Genomic DNA, 23280 nt, shown 5'->3' on the forward strand with positions numbered 1-23280 from the left:
TATACACGCGCCGTCATTACCGCAGGGCAGCAGCCCCTATCACTGTGACCTGACGTGATTAAAAACCCATCCCCATTCATTGTGTATTGAAAGCTGAGTGCAAACTATGCTGGGAAAGACGGCGACACAGACCAGTCTGGCTGCACAACTTTTTCCACATCTTTTCTCCCTCACGAGGTCCTAATCATGCATTTACAGAAAACAGTGGTATATTGTTCCGTAAACATCGACTGCTGACATCAGTTCATGCTACAGTCTTTGCCGATGTCCGATGTCTCTCAGCAGGGCCCGATATCGTCGGATACCGATGTTAAAGGGATGCATCGGTGCATCCTTGCAGATAACTGCAGCTTTACACATATTATTGTTTAGTTGGGAAGTTTTGAACAGATTATCAGTTCAAGATAGTTAAGTTTAATAAGGCAGCAGATTTGTATTATACATTACATATCATAATATCATGTGGGTTTTTTTTTTAAGTAGATCTCCCTGCTGTTTATTTGTGTCCGATGTTTGTGTATGTGTATACACAAACACACACACTTAGCTGCCGCTCTGCTCAAGATGAGTGATGACTTGCAGTGAGCTCCAGTGAAGAGCTGTTAGTCTTTGGAGACTCTGAACACCAACCTGCTGTGACTTACAGCTGGCCGACCTGTCAGGGCTCGCCACACACTGTAAACAATAACCACCATGCCAGACGTTTATGAAATACTGTAAGACTGTGTTTACCCTGGCCTGCCCACTCCCCTCTGACTGTAACCCAGCCAAAATACACTTATCAAAGTGCCCAGAGGTTGTAACATTTAAAGTTCTCATTTTTCATTTGAGTGTTTTATCTGTTGATTGTGTCTTGTAGGTCGTAAAAACAGTGCTGTAGAGGCCAAACTCTTTTATTGCCTCGTCTCATTGGTGGGTTTTTTGTGCTTTCCAGCCCTTCTCAGCAGCTTTTTTTGTCTTTTTTTTTTCTCCAGGTTTTGTATGCAGAAGAGTGCAAAGTTGGTGCCAGGGGTGACGTTAGACCTCATCGAGAAGTAAGTGGCACTCCACCAATATCCTAAAAACACAAGAAAAGAAATCTCAGTCACAACTCTCTTCCTCTCACTGTCTCTTCCTCTCAGGTGTGTGCAGGCTAGAGCCATCATTATCCTGTTTTTCTGGTGTCTGTCTCTTACAGTCTATCTCCGTCTCTCTTCTGCTCTCCACTCCTTGTTGTCAGCCCTCCCTCTGTTGTTTTTCTATCCTGCGGGTATAATTCTCAGCCTTTGCTTTCCCCCTTACAGTCATTGCAGCACTAGTTTGGCAGATTTAAGGCTTCACATTTCTTCAATAAACCTCCAGGTGCCAAGCAACGGAGCAGGGAACATCTCTTGCTCTTAGGCACACAATCTCAGCTCTCAATATGGCTGTCATATCCAAAGTTTTAATAGTTTTACTGAACCATTGGGGGTGGCTTTGTGGGGGAGAGTTAAATGACACCCATAAACTAAGAAGTAGTAAGTAACTTTAAAAAGACTGTCACATCTGAGCAGAAATAAGCAAATCTAGTTTGAAAGCACCGCAAGGTGCTAAAGTGTCTCAGCAGCAGTAAATAATATTTGCAAAAGGTAAATAATTGTTTTCTTCATGTGCTCAAACCATAATTCTGTATTTTGAGTGAATAGTTTATGGCAGAGTGTTGTTTCTTTGTTCTGAGACAATGACCTTCTCTTTCCTGTCCACTGTCCTCTCAAGAGCTTGTTTTAGTGTGTTTGTTTACGTGTGCATGTGTGTACGATTGTTTAGACCAAACAATTATATAGCAGGAGCTGTCATACAATGACGCACTTTACTTTCCTGTCCCAACTCAATGTTTTACTTGCTCTACTTTGAAGAGAGTACCTCGAGTCCCTCACCTCAGTCAGCTAAGCAAAATGAGTTTGTGTAGTGCTGTGAATCAGCTGCTTTCTTTATGCATGTCCTTCAGCTGTCTCATTCTATTTTGTTTGTTTGCCATGTTCATTCCCCACATGTTGAAGGTCACATGTGAATTACTTATGAAGGAACATTTTACAATGATGTGTACCTTATGACTTGACTAGTGCGTTTAGGTGACTACTGTATGTCTGCAGAGACTCCTCCCTTAAAGAGAACAAGTAACATGGCCGTCCCCTCTTCTCCACCTCCCCATGTTTCTCACACCCCTTTTTAATTGCCAGTTCATGGTGGGATATTTATGCCCCTGTAGCATCTTAACTTCAATTGAAATGTCACGGAGGTGTAATGGGGGACCATCGCATCCCTACTCTGCACTGCCATCAGACGTAGTAAAGGCGAACAGGTGAAACAGACCTGAGGAAGAGAATCATTTACAGAAGATGTATCCAAGTATTATTTACTTGATGTTTTTTTTATTTTTTTTATCAAAGCAGCACATCCAGCAGCAGTACAGCAGCTTTCAACAGCAATTCCCGCTTCCTCATGTAACGGCCTTTGAGGTAACATCCGGTGTTTCCGCGGCAACGATAAACATTTGGTCTATTATGGCGACCGCCTTGACAAGACACAACTATAAAATTAAGAATTTATCTGGCTTTGATGACTGTTGGAAATATTTGAGTTAATGTAAGTACTCAACAAAATATATATATACTGTATAACATGAGTATAGTACATTTTTTTATGAATTTAGACATTTTAATGTAAACATTGTCATAAAAATCTACATATTGAACATTTAAGGTTTGATATAACTCACACTTTCTGTTGTTCCGTGCATTATAAGACGTTAGAACTAAGATATAAGAAGACTTATAAGAAGACATGTATCTTTTCATTTCCTCCTCTTACCAAGCCAGAATCCTTTCAATTGGTCAGGTCAGTAAAGCCCCGTTCCAGGGATCCAAACCATCCTACTTTTTTGGTACCCTTCTGTTGGGGTAAGGTCGGACCCTAAACAGTCCCTTTTGTTTGCTGTGTCCCGTTCTTCTTTCCGTTGAACTTAATTAATATCGGGCTACACTGTGTTGGGCTGCTATGATGTCACACTATTTCATAGCTGATGCAACTATCTCCACCTGGCTTACACTGCGTTTAACAAATAAAGGTACGGTTGGCTGTGGAAACGCAAGCAAGTTCAGGGTTTAACGTACAAATTGTACCAAACTTTATTGAACCAAACTGGACTGCTTGGTTGAAACAGGGCTTAAGTGGATCATGTTTCCTATGTTTCCTGTGTTTCTACACGATCAATAGGAATATGATTAATTTACCTCACTGTATCTTTGTCTTCTTGTGCCATTTAATTATCTTCAGCACTTCATCTTTTTTATTTTCTTTCATTTTTTCTTTGATCTTCCTTTACCTTCTCCTTCTCTCTGTCAAGCACCACTTCTCTCCAGTGGATTAGTATTTTTATGGATATGCCCTATAGTCCTGCACATATAGCTGCTGCCCAGTGAATCCCAATTTACGATGGGAATCTACTTGAGCAATGACGCACACCTTTGAAGAAATAAGCCCTTTTTTTTATTTGTCTTTCACTTTAATATTACTTTCTGTCTTTCAACCACTCCAACATCACTTAGCGGGTTTGACAATGTCGATGCTTTGCAGTCACTCGCAGGCTCCCATGTCCTCTTCATCTTTTATATTAGTTGCCCACCAGATGAAAAACAAACTTCTGTGGACTGTTGGAAAAAAAGTTAGTTATGACCCTCTCGCTGTATGCAGAGTTTCAGCACCCACAGACTGCCACTAGTTGACCTTTTCAGTGACGTCATTCTTCACTTAAGAGGGGCTGATTATTAAAGGGCATGGAGTCACTCTATGTAGTCATAGGAGTGACATAAAAAGAATACATATGTAAATGTCATCGCATGTTTTATAGAAACACATGCAGAATAAAAATGAAAGAACTCAGAAGTGAATACAAATGAAAGAAATATAGAGATAACAACAACAAAAAATATTGACCATTGCATTTATCTTCAATCTCATTGTTTTGATTTCTTTATTTTTATATATATCATTCAGAAATGTGCTTTTTTTCTTTGTTGGTGATATTAGATTTTTTAAATGTATGTAATTAGATTAATCTATTTTTATACCTGTACTTTTTTCATTTGTTCCCCCTTGCATATACAAACCCTTTAAGGATCTTCATGCCAAGGCATTTCATATCATTATATGTAAATTAAGAAATAATAACAGAGAAAAATTATGTATTTGTCAGCCTGAGATAAATAAATATAGATATTCAAAATTATGTTAACAAATGTGTGCATAAATAAATGAATATAAGTGTGAAAAAACATGAAAATGTTTGTAGTTTTACATTTTATTTAGTTAAATAGTGTATAAATATATGTCCACATTTATTTTATCACTGTTTGTAACATGTCATCTTTTTATGGCGCTTGTATGACTCTGTCTTGATTGCAGTTACAGCTAATAAAACAATTCTGTCAAAGACATACGACCAATTATAATAATTCAATGCTGCTGTCAGTGACGTTGATATTCCTAGCTGAAGTGAAGTTCCTTCTTAAGTAACCCAATCTAACTTTATATTAGGTCTGATTACTACCTAACAGAAGAAGAGCCCCGGAAGAGAAAACAGTTTCAAATGTACAGAGAAGAAGGATTCTGATTATACAGCAGCAGCAAAGTGCTGACCTTTGTTTGCTCCCCTGAAAATGAATTTGAGTGGATATTGATTCTAAATTTCAAAAAATGTAAACAAATAAATATCAGATTCATGAGATACGTGACCTTGGAGCATGGATGTAGTCAAGGTGGAATTAAGTATGTCCAAGTATGTCCTAAAAAATAAGATTATTTATCTTCAAAGCACATAGTCAAATAGTCTAAAGTAAAAAAGCAATAAAGAAAATCTTTTCTCTTCACTGCTGACTTGTGCTGAGAGGAAAAGGCATTCTTACTTGTTCTTGATGTTTCAGCAGTCCTGGACAGGACTCGAGACAGGCTTTTTGTTTTTTTAATCAGTTGGGGTTGTTGGTATCCCTGATGCTTAAGTTGCGGTTTTTGCTCATTGCATGTCCAACATGCTGTTCAGAGGGCTAAAAAAGTTGACTCAGCTGTTGTCCCTCAGACTTAAATAATGGATGGTCCCAGACCTCATAAAACAAAAATGGAACTAAACCTCTTTTTGCCGTGTCACTTTCTGTTCTTTCAAGCTGGGCAAGCATTCTATCTGAAATCAAGTACTAAAAAATCAAACGCTTCTTAATGGATGAGACGTTATATTAACAACTCTCTGATGAAAAAATATGTATTATTATAAGTGTGTCGGGGAGATGAGGCTCACATTGAGCAGAGAGAAACATGAACCATGTTTGATACATAAACTGGAGACATGCAACTGGTATACCACCACAGGTCATAGAGTGACATTGATTAGTAACGCTTTTTTTAAGACTTCCCCTCACTGTTTTGAAGAGTGTGATGAGAGACAAGATCTTAAAAATCATCACAGAAACCGCTATAAAACAACATCAATGATAAATGGCTAAAAGATACCTCAGAGCACTCGTTTTTGAAGTTACCACCTCTTGTGGGATTAATTGCTTCTGTGCCTTTAAAAAATAGTGATGAAATGTGATATTGCTTTTCATTGGAAAAGTCTTGCAACAGGACTTGTAACATGGTTCCTCTTGGTGAATCTCCTGTGTTGGGTAATTCACTCATTAAGGGTGCAAGTCTGCAGGATATATCACTCTTTATATATTCTACTGCATGGGCACTTATTCTTGTTCTTAGGTGTTTAGGGATAGTGTTTCTCTGCTTTTGCTCATAATGGCACAAAAAAAAAAAGTTAGCAACTAGCTGGTTATTGAAGTGGAATATTTAGTCGAGCCAGTTGTCCATACAGAACTAAACAAAAGCTTCTTGTAACAATTTATACAAATCAACCACCTACCAATCTCCCATTTTGACATGCTAAATTAACTGAAGCTGCTGAAGCACGACTACAGAAGCGATGACCGAGCTGAGTTTGTGGTATCCCAGCAACAGCATCATTCAAAGTTGCTCTTCTTTTTGGAGGCCTCAGCAGAGAGAGCATGGCAGCCTGTTATTGTTCAGCCTCTGAATTGAGTTCATGCCGATTGGTCTCAGTAATCAGAGCATCGCTGTTCCTTCATCACCACTTTGCTTTTGTCCAAATTTCACACGTGGGCAGGAGCATGCAGGCTATCGGGCATTACACTCACCGTCCATTCGTTTGGCATGTATTCACACCTTTAAATGTCACACACGGTTAGAGAGCACGCAGAGAACACTCATCGGCCTCGAAATATTACAACCATTTGTTGGAAAGTGTATTCAACATAATGTCAGCCTTGAGTTGCTGTGTGCTTTTTGATTTGTTTATTTATTTGATCATTACTCTGTCTGTTCTCCATCTGTGCACCCTTCTGTCTCCACTTCCCACATACATCCAACTCACATTCTGGCTGTGTCCAATCACAAAAGCCTTTTAGAATCGAGAGTCACGACGCAGTGCGCATGTGGATTTTTACCTTCTGATTACTCGATTTACCCTAGACTACAATGTCTCTCTCCTGTCTCTTTTTCACACACGCGTCTCTTTAAGTGCTCATGACACATGTGTCGTGTTTTCCACAGCCTCCCTCTCTCACACTCAGTCCCCCCCCCCCGGGTGGGCAGGTCTGACCCGCCCTCTTGTGTCTACCAGAGACTGAATCCCGACTTTGCTCAGCTCAGCAGGGGTCTCTAGAGTTACACTGTATTATTGAAGGAATCGTATCACTGTGAAGGCATGTCAGCATTAATAATACCAAGGAGATATGTTATTGATCCTGCAGGGAAATACGTTATGCCCTCTTTCCACAGAGCTGTCAGAGAGAAGGGAACGCTTTACAGCAGCAACACTGCAGCTGCTAGAGATGGAGCTGTTTGCTTTAGGTTAGGAGCAAAACACTGTATAACCTTTCATCATGTAACTTATCTAGTATGCTGTTTTTGTTGGTGAAAAATAGCTTTACATCTCACAGAATATATACATAAGTGTATAGAAAGCAGAGATTCTCCCACAGGGAATGACGTCATAGGTTCATGCTGGCCTCTTACAGTGTTATGCATGTTACTTACATACTGAGCTATGATTGGAAGGGTTTTTTTTTTTTTTTTTACCATATCTTCTGTAATGAGAAGGTGGTAATGTTGAGCTACCAAGCTGCAACCTCCAGTGTTAAATTGTGAGAAAAAAAAATTAAGCAAAACATGAAAGTGTTAAAAAACCGCAGTCCCTCAAGCGTCCACTTGAGGATGGCCCGGTTTATTATCTTTATTGGTCAATCTTATGTGACTTTTTGACATCCCAATCTGGTTCAAAACACAACATATTAAAGGTCACAAATTATGCAAAATACACTTTACCATGTTTTTCTTACACTAACATGTGTCCCTAACCTCTCTAACCTAAGATCAAATACAGGATCAGAGTTGATTTTTAACAAGAAACTTCACAGACGCGAGTTTCTTATCGTCTGTAGCACACTTAACATGAAAAAGTGTTATATTGCTAATAGATGGTCATAAGTATTGATAATGAATAGTGAAAAAAATAACCCAAACAGACTCGCTTTTATATTATTTTGTTCTATTAGATTCTCAATCAGGGGTACATTTGACTGTTAGATCAGTGCTTCCCAAAGTGTGGGCCGCGACCCCCTGGTGGACTGTGTGGGTACTGCAGGTGGGCCGTGAAAAGCCCTCCACCAATTTTAAAAATAAAATAAATATCACAATAATGATGATTTACCATGAGTGAACCCTTTAAGTGATTAGTAAGGTGTGTCATGACTATTCATGGACATAATGTTTAGTACACTTTTGTGTCTATCTTGCCATAATATCATGTTGTCATGTGACAATAGTTTACCCTTACTGAAAGTGATAGCTGTAGTCATATTTTTTATTTTATAACGGGCCCAGGAGTAATTTTGTATATCAAAGTGGGCCGCGGCAGTTTTACGTTTGGGAAAGGCTGTGTTAGATAAAAGTAGGATAAGAACTTCAGCAAAGAGATAAGAGCGGGGTCGCTAACAATGATGAAAACTGAAAGTTACTCAGGAGCATTAGAAATACTAAAAGGTTTAAAGTCCAACCCAATAATGAGTCGGACAAGAAATGGCAACACATTTCAAGTATTTTTTGATCGATATGACAAGCCTGAACACGTCTTTTCCTGTCTGTTCAACTATTCATTCATCTATCAGTCCATCCGTTCACTAAATCACTACTCTCAAATATATTACACTGGATCCTGAGCGAGGATATGAGTTGCTGAGTGTTCATCCTGAGTGCTGACTTGCTGAACACCTTTGGCAAGCTTTCAAAGTGCTCTGGAGCTGGCCGGCCCTTATGGTTATACACAAGGCTTGTATCTGCCAGGAGCTTCACAGTTACTATTATTTGTCACTTAGAGGTGGAAATGGGAGGTGGGGGGGTTAGGGAAGGTTCACATACTCTCTGTGTAATGTGTAGTTATATGTCATTTGTTTGGCAGCTTATCGGCTTGATATGCCAGCGTTCAGTCTGAGGTTTTGATTAAGTTGATCTTAAGATACGGGGGAGAAAATCGGACCGTAGTAGTGGAACCGTGATTGGAATCTATGGGTAATAGTTAATAGTTGCCTATAACAATTGTTATCTTTAAAAAAAATAGAGTTAACAGAGTTCGTCAAACACCCTTGATTTGGTGTGATATTTATAGTGTTTATAAAAAATTATGTTTTTTTATTTATTTTTCATGTTCCTCCACATCTGCTTGACTCAAACAGGATAATGGCTAAAATAATTTGGGCTCAAATTGTTATAAACACCACACAGCTACAACTAAGAGTCATTAGTTCAATAGAATATGATTTTATAATAGAAAAAACAAAACAAGAATCATTTATTCACTTGTTTCTATTTCTTTTACTGCTCTTACCTTCTTATTGCTGTTCTCTTTTGACTTGCTTTGAGCTCTTTTAGTTTCTTACATCTTTTTAAATCTTTGGTCCTCTTGGTCTCAGCTCGTGTTGTTGGGTTCTTGTGTTGCCTGGGTTCTTCTGATGGTTCTTGTGTTGCCTGGGTTCTTCTGATGGTTCTTGTGTTGCCTGGGTTCTTCTGATGGTTCTTGTGTTGCCTGGGCTCTTCTGATGGTTCTTCTGATGGTTCTTCTGATGGTTCTTCTGATGGTTCTTCTGATGGTTCTTGTGATGGTCAGGTTATATATGTCTGTTGGGTATCGTGCACTTTGGGTTCTTTTCTGTTAAATTGTATTTAATTATTTTTAGTATTTTGCATTTGTTATGTTCTTGCTGTTGTTTATGTTCTTCTGTGTTTGGTTTAGTTTCTTCTTGTTTTTGCTGTTTGTCAAAGCACTTTGTAAACCTGTGTTTTATAAATAAAGTTATTATTATTATTATTATGTGGACCTAAAAAAACTTAACTTTTTTGCTTTCAATGCTCTATGACTGCGTCTCTATCCATAGAGAAGCTCAAACCTGCACTTTTTCCAGTACAGGAAGCGCTCCTTTCTACATTTTATGATGTAATTATAGTCACAGTTTGCTCTTTGTTTGTTTAATATGTGGATAACTGCAACTTACTGTAACTTGTCAGGAGCCTTCTTCAGGAACAGCGCTGTAATGAAGCTCTGCTGTCATCATATTATTTCAACAATGCCATGATAGAGGTGTCCCAGTCTGTGAATTAACTTTGTGTTCTGTCATGGAGGAAGCAATGTGTGTTAACAAACAACAGGAGCTCCACATACACACACACACACACTCAGACACACACACAGCACTGTACTCCACTGACCCTGCGACGCCCCTGTAACGCTTCTGTTACGACCTTGTAGTAGCAGTCTTTATAGGGCTTATGTTTGCTGTCTGTCACTTGTTCATCTGTACACGAACATGGCTGGAAAGGGAAAGCCAGGGCCAATCCTGGGGGGGCAGTAGCTTAGTCTGTACAGTCTTGGGTCGGACCCTGGTTCAAGTCCCCATGCGGACCAAAATATGGAAGTTGGTCTGGTAGCTGGAGAGGTGCTAGGGCACTTCTCGACTACTGCTGAGGTGCCCTGGAGCAAGGCATCCGAACCCCCAACAGCTCTGGTACGCTCCCTGTGTAGCAGTGTGTAGCAACCCCACATCTCACCACTAATGCATATCCACAGGTCATGTTTGTGCATGTGCGTGATTCAACTTTATGTGTACATGGACTTGAAATTGAAAATGTTCTTGAGCTTGTAAAGCGCTTTTCTAGTCTTCTGCCTGCTAAAAAGTGCTTTTACACCACAGGTCACACACTGATGGCAGAGGCTGCTATGTAACTTACAAGCAACTTGGGGTTAAGTGTAAAGTTCCCCAAAAGACACATCGGACATGTGGCTGCATCTGGGGATCAAAACCCCGGTTCTACAGAGCAACAGCCGCCATGTGACAAGCAGAGCGTAAACTAGAACTTCCCTCAGGGAATCATAAAGTATGTCAAATAGAAATAAAAAATTGTCACAACTTGATGACATGATTTGTGTTCTGTGAAGTGACGCTGGATAATGAAGATATCCTCAGTGTGTTGAACTTGCTTTATAGTACGTGCCTCAGGTTGTTCCTCCTCCCAGACAGAGATCAATTACCTTTTCTTCCTACAAAAATGTTGCAGTTTCTGTCATATACACAGACGTTCCTATCTGTTTGTAATATGACAGCAGAAATGTGCAGGCTTGCAAAAGTGCTTAAAGTGCTTTCTGTCACTTGTCCTCACTTTCCCCCTCACTTTTTATTTATTAAAGGCATATTCTTCTCTTTAACTTTTCTCAGACACAATGACTCATATTCTAACTCTTTTACTGTATATCTATGTGCCAGATACTTTTTTTTCCCCATCACCTCCTGTCCTCTCTCTCTGCTTTACATAGTGTTCATTAGAAGGCAGGCGCCTCTGTGTGGTAAAGCTCATTTCCTCAGTTTAGCTACAGTGATTACTGTCACAGCGTTCTGGGGACTGTCTGAAAGAGATTTCCCTGATCTCATTTCCACGGCGCTCACACTGCTCAGCATGGAATAACTTAGCATCATTTTTAGTGCCAGACTTAGCACACAAATTTACACATCTAATATTCCTCTAACATGCATGATAGTACACACAGCTGTGTGGATAGAATACTGCTGCCACGCTATCTTAAGACATGGGGAAGCTGTTTGAATGCTTAGGATGTTTTCTGAATGTTACATGTCAGAAATATGATTCAAGATTCAAAGATTCAAAATGTGTATTGTCAAGTGCACAGTAGGAAACATGTTTCCCTGTACAATGAAATTCTTTCTTGGCTGTCCACAAGGAATGCCAACAATAAAATATTATAATAAAAACAATAATAATATACAAAAATATAAGGCAATTTGAAGGCAGTAGAGTGCAAATAGAAAATTTTAACTGCAAAATAAATGAGTGTAATATGTGCAAACTGAGCATGAGGTAGTTTGTGATTGTTATGATACCAATTACTAAAGTTCCTTCATTACAGTAGAGTAACAATAAGAAGATTTTTTTTCTCTACATGTAGGTGTGGTGACACATTTAATATACAGGCTCATACTGGATTGGATAAATGAACAGGTGCAGAAAATACACGATCATTATCGCTTTCTTTAATACAACAAATATCCCTATCCCTTTATTCCACTCACATTGCTCATTTCTCCCTAGACCTCTTCTCTTGACTCTTAAACAAAGTGTGTATGATTGATTTTTTCATTCTTGCCCTCAGCTTCTTTGCACCTACCAGGACAGGAACACTCACAATAGCATCATTTTAATTCCCACTGTAGCTTTGCTCAGCTTAACATAAGCAGGCGTTTCATCAGTCGTTCTTTTGGTGGTGCTACAGGAGTGTTGTCTTTATCCAACAGTCTTCTCCTGACTTCTTCTCCAAGCTTAAACCACAAACATCAACAAAAAAAGCAATTAAGATTTGGAGGCATTTGAGGAGGTTCTGCAAACATCGTCTTACAGAAAAAAGAAGGGCGAGCTGTCCGGACTCTGGACTTATTTAGTTGGCTAACAAAACGATACATACCTTTTTCCTATTTCTTAAGATATTCTCTCATAAAATATATTTGTAAACAAAGACAGATCCAATTTCCTCTTCAACAGGCCAGGGCCATATCCTTAAAATTCAGTATCTTTATATGAGATAAGCAGGGGGGGGGGCAGAAGCATTCTGCCGCCCCCCGGCCTAGGTCTGGCCAATAAGAGAGGGGGTCCTTAATGAGACTAGCCGTTTTGGTTTTTACTGACACCAGTTTAAGATAAATAAGAGTTTTTTGAGCTTCTTATCATACAAAGCTACTCTTCAGATTTCCCAGACAGCATGAAAGGTTAAAATGAGTATAATATGGGATCTTTAAACTCTAACTCTCTAACTAAATGCTAAATTCTTTGTGTACAATCGTCTGATGTTGCTCTGTGTCTCGGCTCTTTGCCCACCACAGTGTCTTGTGTGCACACATGAATATTCAAGCTTTCAGTCATTGTTAGTCACTCGGTGTAAGGGCCTAAGTGCCTGTAGATGTAAATGTCTTCAGCTGGTTGTGATAATACCACTGCAGTTGCCGCTTTGTTGTTCTGAGTCAACTATGTGACATGCAGTGAGTGTGGCTGACACAGTGCCATCTGCGTTGTGTTGTGTGTGTGGTGCAGGATCCCTGGAAGGCTCAACGACAGACGCACCCCCCTCGGAGAGCTCAACTGGATCTTCACAGCCATCACAGACACGATCGCCTGGAATGTGCTGCCTAGAGGTGAGGCTACACACACACACACACACACACACACACACACACACACGCACACGCACACGCACACGCACACACACACACACACACTTGAAATGCTTGGTTAAGCTTTTTTAATCAAATATAAATGAATTCCTCCGAATTTCCCAACCTTGCATAATTATTCCAGTTCATTATAACTTGGGTTTTATTTTGTGATGTTGGAGATGAATTCCTTACATTTTAATATTATCCCACTTATCAAAGTAATTGATAGTAACACTGCAAAAAAAAAATATATATCAAAAAGGGCAAGAAAGTGTGAGCCAAATCACCGTTTGCTAAATGGTTTCCTTGAAGGCGAATGTCAAATCAAAGCTCAGCACATTAGATGAGTTACAAAAATGTGACAACATGACAGTGTGCGCTAAAGTTAGCGACTCTGTTCTCTTTTCTTGTCACCAGCAACATTGGCAAACTTTACTCAAGATTGCCGACCATCCCAGCCCCCAAATGCTAATAGCCCTTGCTCCGCTAGTTCTGTTAAATATATGCGCCATCAAATATAAAAATTACCCTTGGTGATGCTTGTGCAATTAAATAAGCTTTTCAACAAAACATGGTGTTTGTTTAGAATTTTTTTTTAAATCCTATAACATAGAAGCAAAGCCCATCGTCATCTCCAGAGACCTGTGAATACCTTCAGTTCATTTCTCAGTTGCACTTCTTACTGGGTGAGAACCAGAACTATTTTTCTTTAAGTACCTCAGCAAAAAAAAAAAACTGAGTCTTTACAAAGGTGAATAAAGGCAGTACAATGTTAGCATCCAGACTCATTTATCCAGACAAACTGAGGTTGAAGTACAGCAGAAATCGGGGGAAGAGAAAGAGAGAGTGGGGAATTGCATGCCGGAAAGGAGCCACAGGCCGCCTGCCTGGAGGACTCTGTACATGGGGTGTGCAAACTAATGATGATTCCAAAAAATGGTTCCACTTTTCAAAGTATTAACCTTCTAGTGGAATGTGGGATCTTTTCTACAAAAGAAACACTGAAATTGACCAACAAGTCATAAAATACACCTTGAGCTCTCTGAGGATTATCTAATAATTCAAACTGCTCAGATCTCAGGAATCTTGGATTTATACTTGGTTGAAGATTGTTTTTCCCCTCATAGATTTTCAAAGTGTCGCATGTTGTGTTCAGTCTCTATTACAGTCAGCAGTTTACAACTTTTTCAATCAATCTCCTGAGCTAACATAAACTTGATATGTGATAGTTCAAGATGACAAATTCAACATTGAAAACTTTAATTTTAGCTGGCAAAATGAAGGATAGTACGCTAGAAATGTGTTGCCCATAATTTCTCTTAAAAATCATCATGTAAAAAAAAATGGAGGTGGATCCGTCTTTTCAAACCGTGTAACTCCTACTTGACCAGTGTAGCAACAGTCACTCTTAACATGTGGGTGTGTTTCTGTTTGGAGTTGCTTAGTATTTTTAGGTCTTGCACATTGTTATCATGACTGATGCTGGCCACAACTATAACAAGACCCAAAGCAGAAGAGAAAACAAACAAAGTCCTCTTCTAGTTGGAGGTGGTGTGAGGACGAACCTGCAAACAACAGCTAACTCAAAGTTGTTAAAGTTGAGGGAGGAAATAAAGTTTACTCTTTATTTGAACATGTCTTACCAATGATGAAAAATGAAATGACCCATGTTTCAGCTCACAGGGAGCCAAAATAACAACTACTAATAAAAACAGTAGTCATGTCTCAGCAATACTAAAACATTAAGGACATCCCCGGTGGTTGAAAAAAGTGAAGATGTTGACATTAAGTGGCAAAAGTGCGGTAAGTGCAGGTTGGCTCCTCAAATTGAGATTAATTGTCGTTAGTGTGTCGAGCACAATAATTGGAGATTGGGGATAAAGCTTTAAAAGCAAGAATACGTGTAAACACACACACATGCAAAACTCCTTTCAATGACAACACAAGCAAACCCAGAGGCTTAGCCTGACCCAGTGGAAATACATCTCCACTCCTCTTTTTTGACATTTACTTTACAGCTTATTTACTCTTCATAGCTGTCTCTTGTATGCAACACACATCTACACACACACACACACACACACACACACACACACACACACACACACACACACACACACACACACACACACACACACACACACACACACACACACACACACACACACACACACACACACACACACACACACACACACGCACACACTACCATTAGCACTCTCAGACACACTCAGACTCCCTTGAGACAAACTGTATCCCAGCTAGAATAGCAATGTGACAATGCTGATGGCTGCCAAAGCCTTTTAAACCCTCGGGACTCTGCTGTTAATGAAGCAGCCCACATCAGAGAGGATCCCTGTAATGAAGGCACTGCACACCTAATCCAAATTACACACACACACACACACACACACACACACACACACACACACACACACACACACACACACACACACACACACACAAACTGACACACTCTGTTGTCTCACACACAGTATCACAAGCACTTCAGTATCAAAACAGCGGAACACTGACAGCAGGCCTCAGAGTTTCTCATATAATATCACCCAAACAAACATTAGCTCTGTCCTACAAACAAGGGAATCACAAACTTAAACCAAAGATGGGCATGGCCATGAGAAGGTGTATTGGTGATTACATTTATTAGCTGATAAAAAAAATGGAGCTACAACTTGTGATTTTTAACCTGCATGCTCTGTAAAACCTGAACACAGACTGAAAATTTTTCTGAAAAGGACCAACTTTAATCGAATGACATTTTCTCTTAATGAGTTTATTTTCTGTCCTTCATTCATCACCACGTTTTTCTCTATTCTTCTGTTTGTCATGTGACGGTTGCTTCCATTCCTCTCTCTCTCTCTCTCTCTCTACAGATTTGTTCCAGAAGTTATTTCGTCAGGACCTGCTGGTGGCCAGCTTGTTCCGCAATTTCCTTCTAGCAGAGAGGATAATGAGGTCCTACAACTGTACACCGGTCAGCAGTCCCCGTCTACCCCCGACATATATGCACGCCATGTGGTAAGACACACACAAACAGGACACCTTGCTTGCTGCCACACACACACACACACACACACACACACACACACACATTTACATACACAGATGTCTTTTGCTTTCCAGAGCAGAAGGGACAGTCTTTGCTATTTCTTCACACACACACTAAATGAAAGAACAGACTTTCTAACAGAAGAACTGTTTGGTTATGTGAAATAAAAGACAATGTTGTTAAAGGCATGGTAGCTTTATTTAATGATCATATCATGTATTCCCCTTAAAGTTTTGAAGACATCACAAGATGCTATCAACTTGGTCTCTGCTCAGTGGAAAAATTAGCCTCTGGCTTAATTTCTCTTAAGTTCTGTTTATCTTTATTCAATAGAAACTCCTCTCTTAAACAGTTGTTCAATGATAAAGTAAGCTAGGGTTTTTTTTTTTTTTGATGAGTGTGTTTGTTTTTTTAAGACATTTTCTTAAAGTAGTTTTTTAATGTGATTGGCCACACAGACACACAGCAGACAGTCCACTCTGTTCTTTTAGAGCCAAACTCAACAGTTTGATTGAAATATTTAGATAACCTAAATATTAACCTATTAAGCTTAGACGTCACATGTTTAGGCATGCTCGGCACAGTGACGGGGGCTCACAGCTAGTTTATTTGATATAAAGTACCAGCTAGCTTGTGCGAACAAAATGCATTCCATTTTAATTTTGTATTATATTGTTTTATTTGTATTTAATGGATGTTTTTTTGTATACCGTAAACAATGCATCTTTAGCAGAAGTAGTTTTGTTGGTGGTTGGTAGATGACTTCACACTATTTGCACATTAAAGAAGATTGTTTAGTATCAGAAACAAAGAAGTTGGTTGACCAAGCTGTGGTACTGCTCCATAAATTTGCACGGATGCTATATGTTGCTGCTAGCAGGGATTTAGCTTTAGTGCAGCAAAATAAGTTTTGACAAATGTATTATTGTTTTGACAAAATTGTAACTTCTTCTCCTGAAACACCAGTATCTGTTCTTGGATGAAGAACATGATTTCTCATTTCAAAATGCTTACTAAGGGGACACAAATGGTCCATCAATCATTTCAAAAAGCAAGTCAGTGAATTCAGTTACATTTCTTGCCATGTCTCAAACTGCATCATGAGAAACAGAAAATGAAATGCTTTAATTACTCTTATAACTTGTGCTGTCGAGGGAGTGTGAGCCAAAACATGGAGGTGGTTTTATTTGCTTCAGCTCTAGCATATGCAGCTACCTCTCCCATACTTGGTATGCTTTCCATAACTGAGATTCTCAGTTATTTGTGTAGGCCGAGGACTACCAGTGTTGCTGTATGCCTATGTGTTGCTCTGTGTCTTGTGGCAGAGACAGTTTGTACTGTCAGAGAGCCTTCACTGACCTGAATGCCATAAATGCACACAGACTAAAAACAAGTAGTATGATGAGTAAGGGCACGGCTGTTACTACAACCACCCATCACTTTGATTGAAAGCAGCAAGATAACACCTGTTCTCTGGGGGATATTAAGACACTTTGGGACATCTCCAAAAACCCCTCTCTGTGTTGGACATGACAGATTTAGGTTAAAAGTACTGGTACTGCAGGAGAACAGAAAAATATAACTATACCAGACGACAAAACTTTCTTGGAATAATTCATTCCAACATATCAGAGTAGAGGTGGGCGATATGGGAAAAATATCATATCACGATTTTTTCTTTGGCAAAATCCCGATCACGATTTTTTTCATACTGATCTTTAGACAAATGTGTAAGTTACTGACCAGTTCAACCAAACTTATTTCCCTGCATAATGTTTTTAAATGCACAAAAACTGTGCTGACAATCTATTTGAAAAACATCTTTGTAGGAGGTCTGGAGGTCTCACCCAGAACATCTTTAGCAACAGAAATGTCTTTCCCTCAATTTGATCAATATTTATTTGAAAGTTTTCCTCACCACTTTGAAATTATGATTTAGTTATGTGTCCTCTTTTTATGTTCACCAGAAACATTTTCACGCAGTGATGTATTCATTTAAAAACATGTAGACTTCAAGTTCGAGTTCCTACAGCTGGAGCTTCATACAGGCTCTGCAGCCTTTGTTGTTTTTATGACATCATTGGACTAACTTTAGTTTAGTTTATATATAATCAAACATAATACAGAATGTGTTCATTCTCTGACACATGATCAAAGTAAGTTTTACTGACAGAAGAGTTTAATTCATAAAATTTAATTCTCACTCTCACCTGCCCGCTGCTTTGTAGCGTCGTTTAGTGTAATCCCTATACATTCGGTTATCACAGCAGGTGAGCTTCGGGTGGAGAGGCTTGATAAGTAACTTTTAAAAACTGAGAGAGAGCAGAAAACACTGACATCAACATTTTAAACACCGGGGTTATATCTCTCATCACTGTCTGTCTGAGCTCCTCTCTGTCTGTCTCTCTGCAGACTGTGAACGTCTCTCCAGCTCGTTAAACGGTTTCTTGTGTCGCTATCCGAGATGTAAACTTAACTGTGCAAACTAGGCAGATAAGTTAACTGTTGCTCACAGCGTGTCGTTTTGGAAAAATATCAGAACAGTTGCATATAACCGGGATGGAGTTGTTTTTGCGGGCTTTACTTTTAAGTTCCGTTTTAATTTTCACCGCTGCGGAGCAAAAGAGGAGGAGACGTATCTGTGTCAGAGAATAAACTGCAGCATGATAAAATAAACACATTAGCCTGGTTCTACGATCTCTCTGCTTTGGCAGATCGTCAGCACGTTAAAATCCTTCACGATCGCCCACCACTATCTCAGAGTTTAGATTGTTGTCCCTTTTACTAACACCGCCTGAGACCTGAGAGAGGAATTCTTGCTGTGTTTTAGATTTTTTCCTGAAACAACGTCTATGTATATAATTACCAGAATTAGTGCTGGGCTGATTGGTAAAAAAACAAAAAGAGCTCCAAATGTTTTTTTCTTCATATTGATTTATATTTAGCAAGAAGAGGGTTACTTGACCCTGACGGTTGATTTTGTAAGCTTAAGAATAAAGATTATTAGTATGAACATACATTTTTATCACACAATTATTTATGCTGGTTCTTATTTTTAACTCCAATCCTAAAAAAAAATATATGAAAAAAGCGTAATCATGGTCAGATACTAGTGTCCCTCTAATGTAGGAGGAGCTGTGAGCTGAGCTGGCACTAACAATCTCAGCTTCTTTAGGGATTAGACTCCATCAGTATTCATAGTAAACAAAGTTTTAACGGAAGCCAAATAATTAACAAACGTTTCCATCCCCTCCCATACAACAGACCAGTGACCAAAACCTGTACAAAAAAAAGAAAAGAAAAAGAAACAAAATATGTCTTATTTAGAAAAACAGTGTCCCTGAGCTGCAAGCTTTTGCTTTCATTTGTTCAATTTGTTTCCCTTTTGACTAACAGATGTCTTAGGATTGGTTTTATTAGTGTTTTAGAGCCTCGAGTGAGTGACTTGAGTGACTTGAAACTAGAAGAATGAAGGACATGAGGACTGAGGTTATTAGATCTCTCCATTCTAGAAAGAATGTCCAGAGGTTGTCATCATTGCTGCTAAGTCGGCGGCGTATGAGTGAGGTTAGTTACTTCTGATGGTTACGTTACATAGCAGCCTCTACCATCAGGGTGTGAATGGGTAGGTGTGACGTGGTGTAAAATGCGTTTTGAGTAGTCAGAAGACTAGAAAAGCATTATACAAGCTCAAGTCCATTTAATACTACCATCCTTATAAACATACATTTAATCATAAACCCCTATCCCCAGCCCTAACTGCATTGATCAATACATCAATACAGACCCACAGAGATCAATCAATCAATCAATCAATCAATTTTTATTTGTATAGCATCAACTCATAACAAGTGTTATCTCGAGACACTTTCCAAAAAGCAGGTAAAACACCTTACTTAAGAGATGCAGAAATGTCTGATGTCAGCTAATTTGACATTCTCCTGCATGAGAAACAAATACCATCATCTCCATCCTTTACTTATGCAAACACTTCTCCCACTTTCTATTGTTTTTATCCTCAATGTTCCACAAATGCCTCCCTCCATCTCTCCCACTCATTATCTGGCTCATGTTGGAAAAAAATAAAAACTCGTCTCTCCCTCTTTCTGCCCCAAGGAGCAACTTGTTGTGCAGCACTCTGCCATCGCTTATTGTAGAGCACACTACTTCTTGCTCCTTGAGCAAGCAATAGCCTTTCTTACTCACTTGTGCAAGCCCATTAGTTTGGATCGGGGGTGTATTGCAGTGTTTACCGCCAAAGAAATTGGAAGTTGCACTTTGTTCCACAGCAGCACATGCAGTATTATAGTGGACAGAATAACAACAAAGAGGTACTTTAAGACTGTAAGACACAAGACTGAGGGAGTGATAAAAAATAGAAGTGCCAGAGATAAATGGCAAGTACAAAAATAAAAAGGTTGGATTAAAAAAGACTGGGGGAAGGACGATGGAGAGGAGGAATTAAGCAGTTTAGGTGCTTGTTGATCGATGATGGTACCCAAACACAAACAGCAATTGTTATTCAAATGGAGCAGAATAGTGAGGAGCAGATAAACCCAAGGCTGATAACTCCCTCGTGGGTTGTTTCAGAGTAGGAGTGTGTGCTTCTTCTTTTATATGTGTGTACGTCTCTGCACCATTCTCTGCAGGTACACAGAAAAAGAGCTTAGTCAGCCGCCTACCGGTACATACCCCTACACTCTTCACTTGGCTGTCCCCATCCCTCACAAAATAGAGACGCACATAGACAGCCTATGATGATGGTTTACTCGCATGTATTGGCAGCATCATGCAAGTTAATTCTGTCAACTCAAAACACTGCGGCAGATTCCTCCCTGAGTGTGTTTCCTCACCGTTAGATTACATAAACACCAGCAGGGAAACATATTCGTTGGCAGCATTTCTACACAGACTCCAGGCCAAGTAATTAGTTATGAAACCTAAAAAAGATCTGCAAAATATCCATAGATTACAGAAAACATCATTTATTGTACGATATGGATGGATGGATGAATACTTTGTTAATCCTTTGCAGGGAATAACATTGTTCTAGAAGCTGCGATCACAGTCAAGACACAACATAAGAACATTAAGACACCTTAAACAACACATCAAAAATCAGAGTTTCATTAACAAAAGATATCTAAGATATGTGATTAACATTCAGTGTGTAAAAGTATCCATTGTGCAGAATTATGGTAGCCTAATGTTTTAATAATCTAAAAGCCCCAATTTAAATATATATTTATACTTTTATTATCTATTATGTTGATACCTACCATTCCTCAATACAAAGCCTTTATAAATTCACTCAAAAACACACTGTCAAAAATAGTATAAACAGATAATAACTCAAAGCAAATGCACAAAATAATTTTGGCTCCAAACTTGAAGAATGGAACTATAATTGTAAACTAAACTAAATCATTTACAGTTTAGATGATACAGCATTATATCTACCTATAACAGGGCATTAAATGAGCTCCCATAAGTTTTGATAGTCCAATCAGAAGCACCATAGCTTCCTTATGTAGAGAGCTCTTAGTAAGTGACGCTAAAAAAGATGCTGACCGCAGCAGTTTTAAAGGTTTTTTTGGGTCAGTTTTGAAGTACTGCTGTGATTGTTGGCTTTACATCCACAGTAACATTGTAAACTTGAATTGCTTAAAGCTACTTCTGCAAACTCTTTACGGTGCCAGATTGGCCAAAGGTTTATACACACACCAGCTGAATATGGTCTTTTTATAAAAGTGGGGATACAGTTGTCTCATTTTTATGTGAGTAGGACAGAACAGTGTCACAATCTGAAGCCATTCTTCTGAGACAAAAGAATCAGATACCTTCCCAGTACGGTTCTGCATTTTCATCTCAGCGATCCCAACTACAAATTCCAACTTGTGTCTAAGGTTCATGAGAAACCTTGAGTAGATGGTGGACCAATATAAACACCATAACCACATTTATTCAATGTGTGCTGCCAAACAGTAAAACTACTAAAGTGATACATCTTCTATTTTGTGAATCCCTAACCCTAACCCGAGGGTCGTCTGTTCAAGTCCAGGTGTGGACCAAATTAGGAAATTAATCTGGTAACTAGAAATTTGCCAGTTTACTTTCTGAGCACTGGCGAGGTGCCCTTGAGCAAAGCACCTCATATGTTTAGTAATTATATGATCAGTAATTATATGATCTCTCCCTGTCTTAATATCCTAATTTGATCACAGTTAGATATTCTTTCTGGAGTACATTTACAGTGTTAAAGTCTTTCCCATCTGCTGTGCACACATTTTTGTTGTTGTTGAAAATAATGAAATTGCCAAGTACATTTACACATACAAGGAATTTGACTTGGTGTATCGGTGCTAAACAATTAACAAGGAAATAAAGCAGAACTAGCAACAACTTAAATAATACAGAATAAGAAGATATTACAATATATAAAATAGAATTTAAAAATGTAAAATATAAAATATAAAAAACACAAAATGTACAAAAGGTGTAATGTAGGAGCTGTGCAGTGAACAATGAGAAAAAATCTTAACGTGTGTGATGTATGTCACTCATTCAGCATCACATTACATTGCTGTGAATCTACTGGGAACATGCCTCAACCCCCTAACTCATGCTAACTGAGAGGTGAGACCCTGCCTGAGCTCAGTGGAAGGAAAGAGAGACAGACGGAGAAGAGCAGAGAAGCCGTTATCCGGTTTGATGCAAGTTACATAACCCCATGAATTAGATATGATGACCATGAGAGAACGCTGGTGTTTAGAGAGGGATTAAAGGCTCCTTGCTGCCCTCTCCAGGACCTCGTGCTGAGAATTTAAAGAGGTGTATGTGCTCTGGAGAAAACATGAGCTGAGGAGAAAAGTGTCAGTAACGGGTTACGAAGACAAAAGCAGAAATGCTCTTGTTTCTGTTTCTTTAGTTCACAAAGAGATTAATGAAGTGGTTCATGTGTGTCACCTCTCTACAGGCAAGCGTGGGACCTGGCTGTGGACATCTGCCTCTCTCAGCTGCCCACCATCATTGAAGAGGGCACTGCCTTCAGAGTAAGTCTATGTGACAGGACAACAAACACTGAAACCTATTCAGCATCACTTGAAAGGAGAGCTCAATCAGAGTGTTTTTTTTTTTTTTTGCAAGTTTAGCGTTTAGTGTTTGTCTAGCAGTGATGGATGGCTCTTATCTCAGATCTGTCCACCACTGACGCCTGTAAACATCAGCGGCGCTTGTTTGCACTGTAAGTTCCCAGCCACCAGCGTCTACAGCATCTCTATTAATCTTTCAACACACACACACACACACACACACACACACACACACACACACACACACACACACACACACACACACACAGACTCA

At 39.2% G+C, this 23280-nt stretch overlaps 1 protein-coding gene across 4 annotated transcripts in view; it reads left to right on the top strand.

Annotated features, from left to right (window-relative positions):
* The window catches only part of rptor (regulatory associated protein of MTOR, complex 1), a 174649-nt gene that overhangs the window by 84171 nt on the left and 67198 nt on the right, over positions 1-23280 (top strand). For all 4 annotated transcript variants that reach the window (XM_065962894.1, XM_065962856.1, XM_065962827.1 and 1 more), the window contains exons 8-11: positions 975-1034; positions 12724-12824; positions 15740-15884; positions 22892-22967. In XM_065962894.1, coding sequence (XP_065818966.1) covers positions 975-1034; positions 12724-12824; positions 15740-15884; positions 22892-22967 — 382 coding nt within the window. The remainder of the gene's footprint in view (positions 1-974; positions 1035-12723; positions 12825-15739; positions 15885-22891; positions 22968-23280) is intronic.

Source organism: Labrus bergylta, chromosome 1, assembly GCF_963930695.1.
Source record: "Labrus bergylta chromosome 1, fLabBer1.1, whole genome shotgun sequence".
NCBI lineage: Eukaryota > Metazoa > Chordata > Actinopteri > Labriformes > Labridae > Labrus > Labrus bergylta.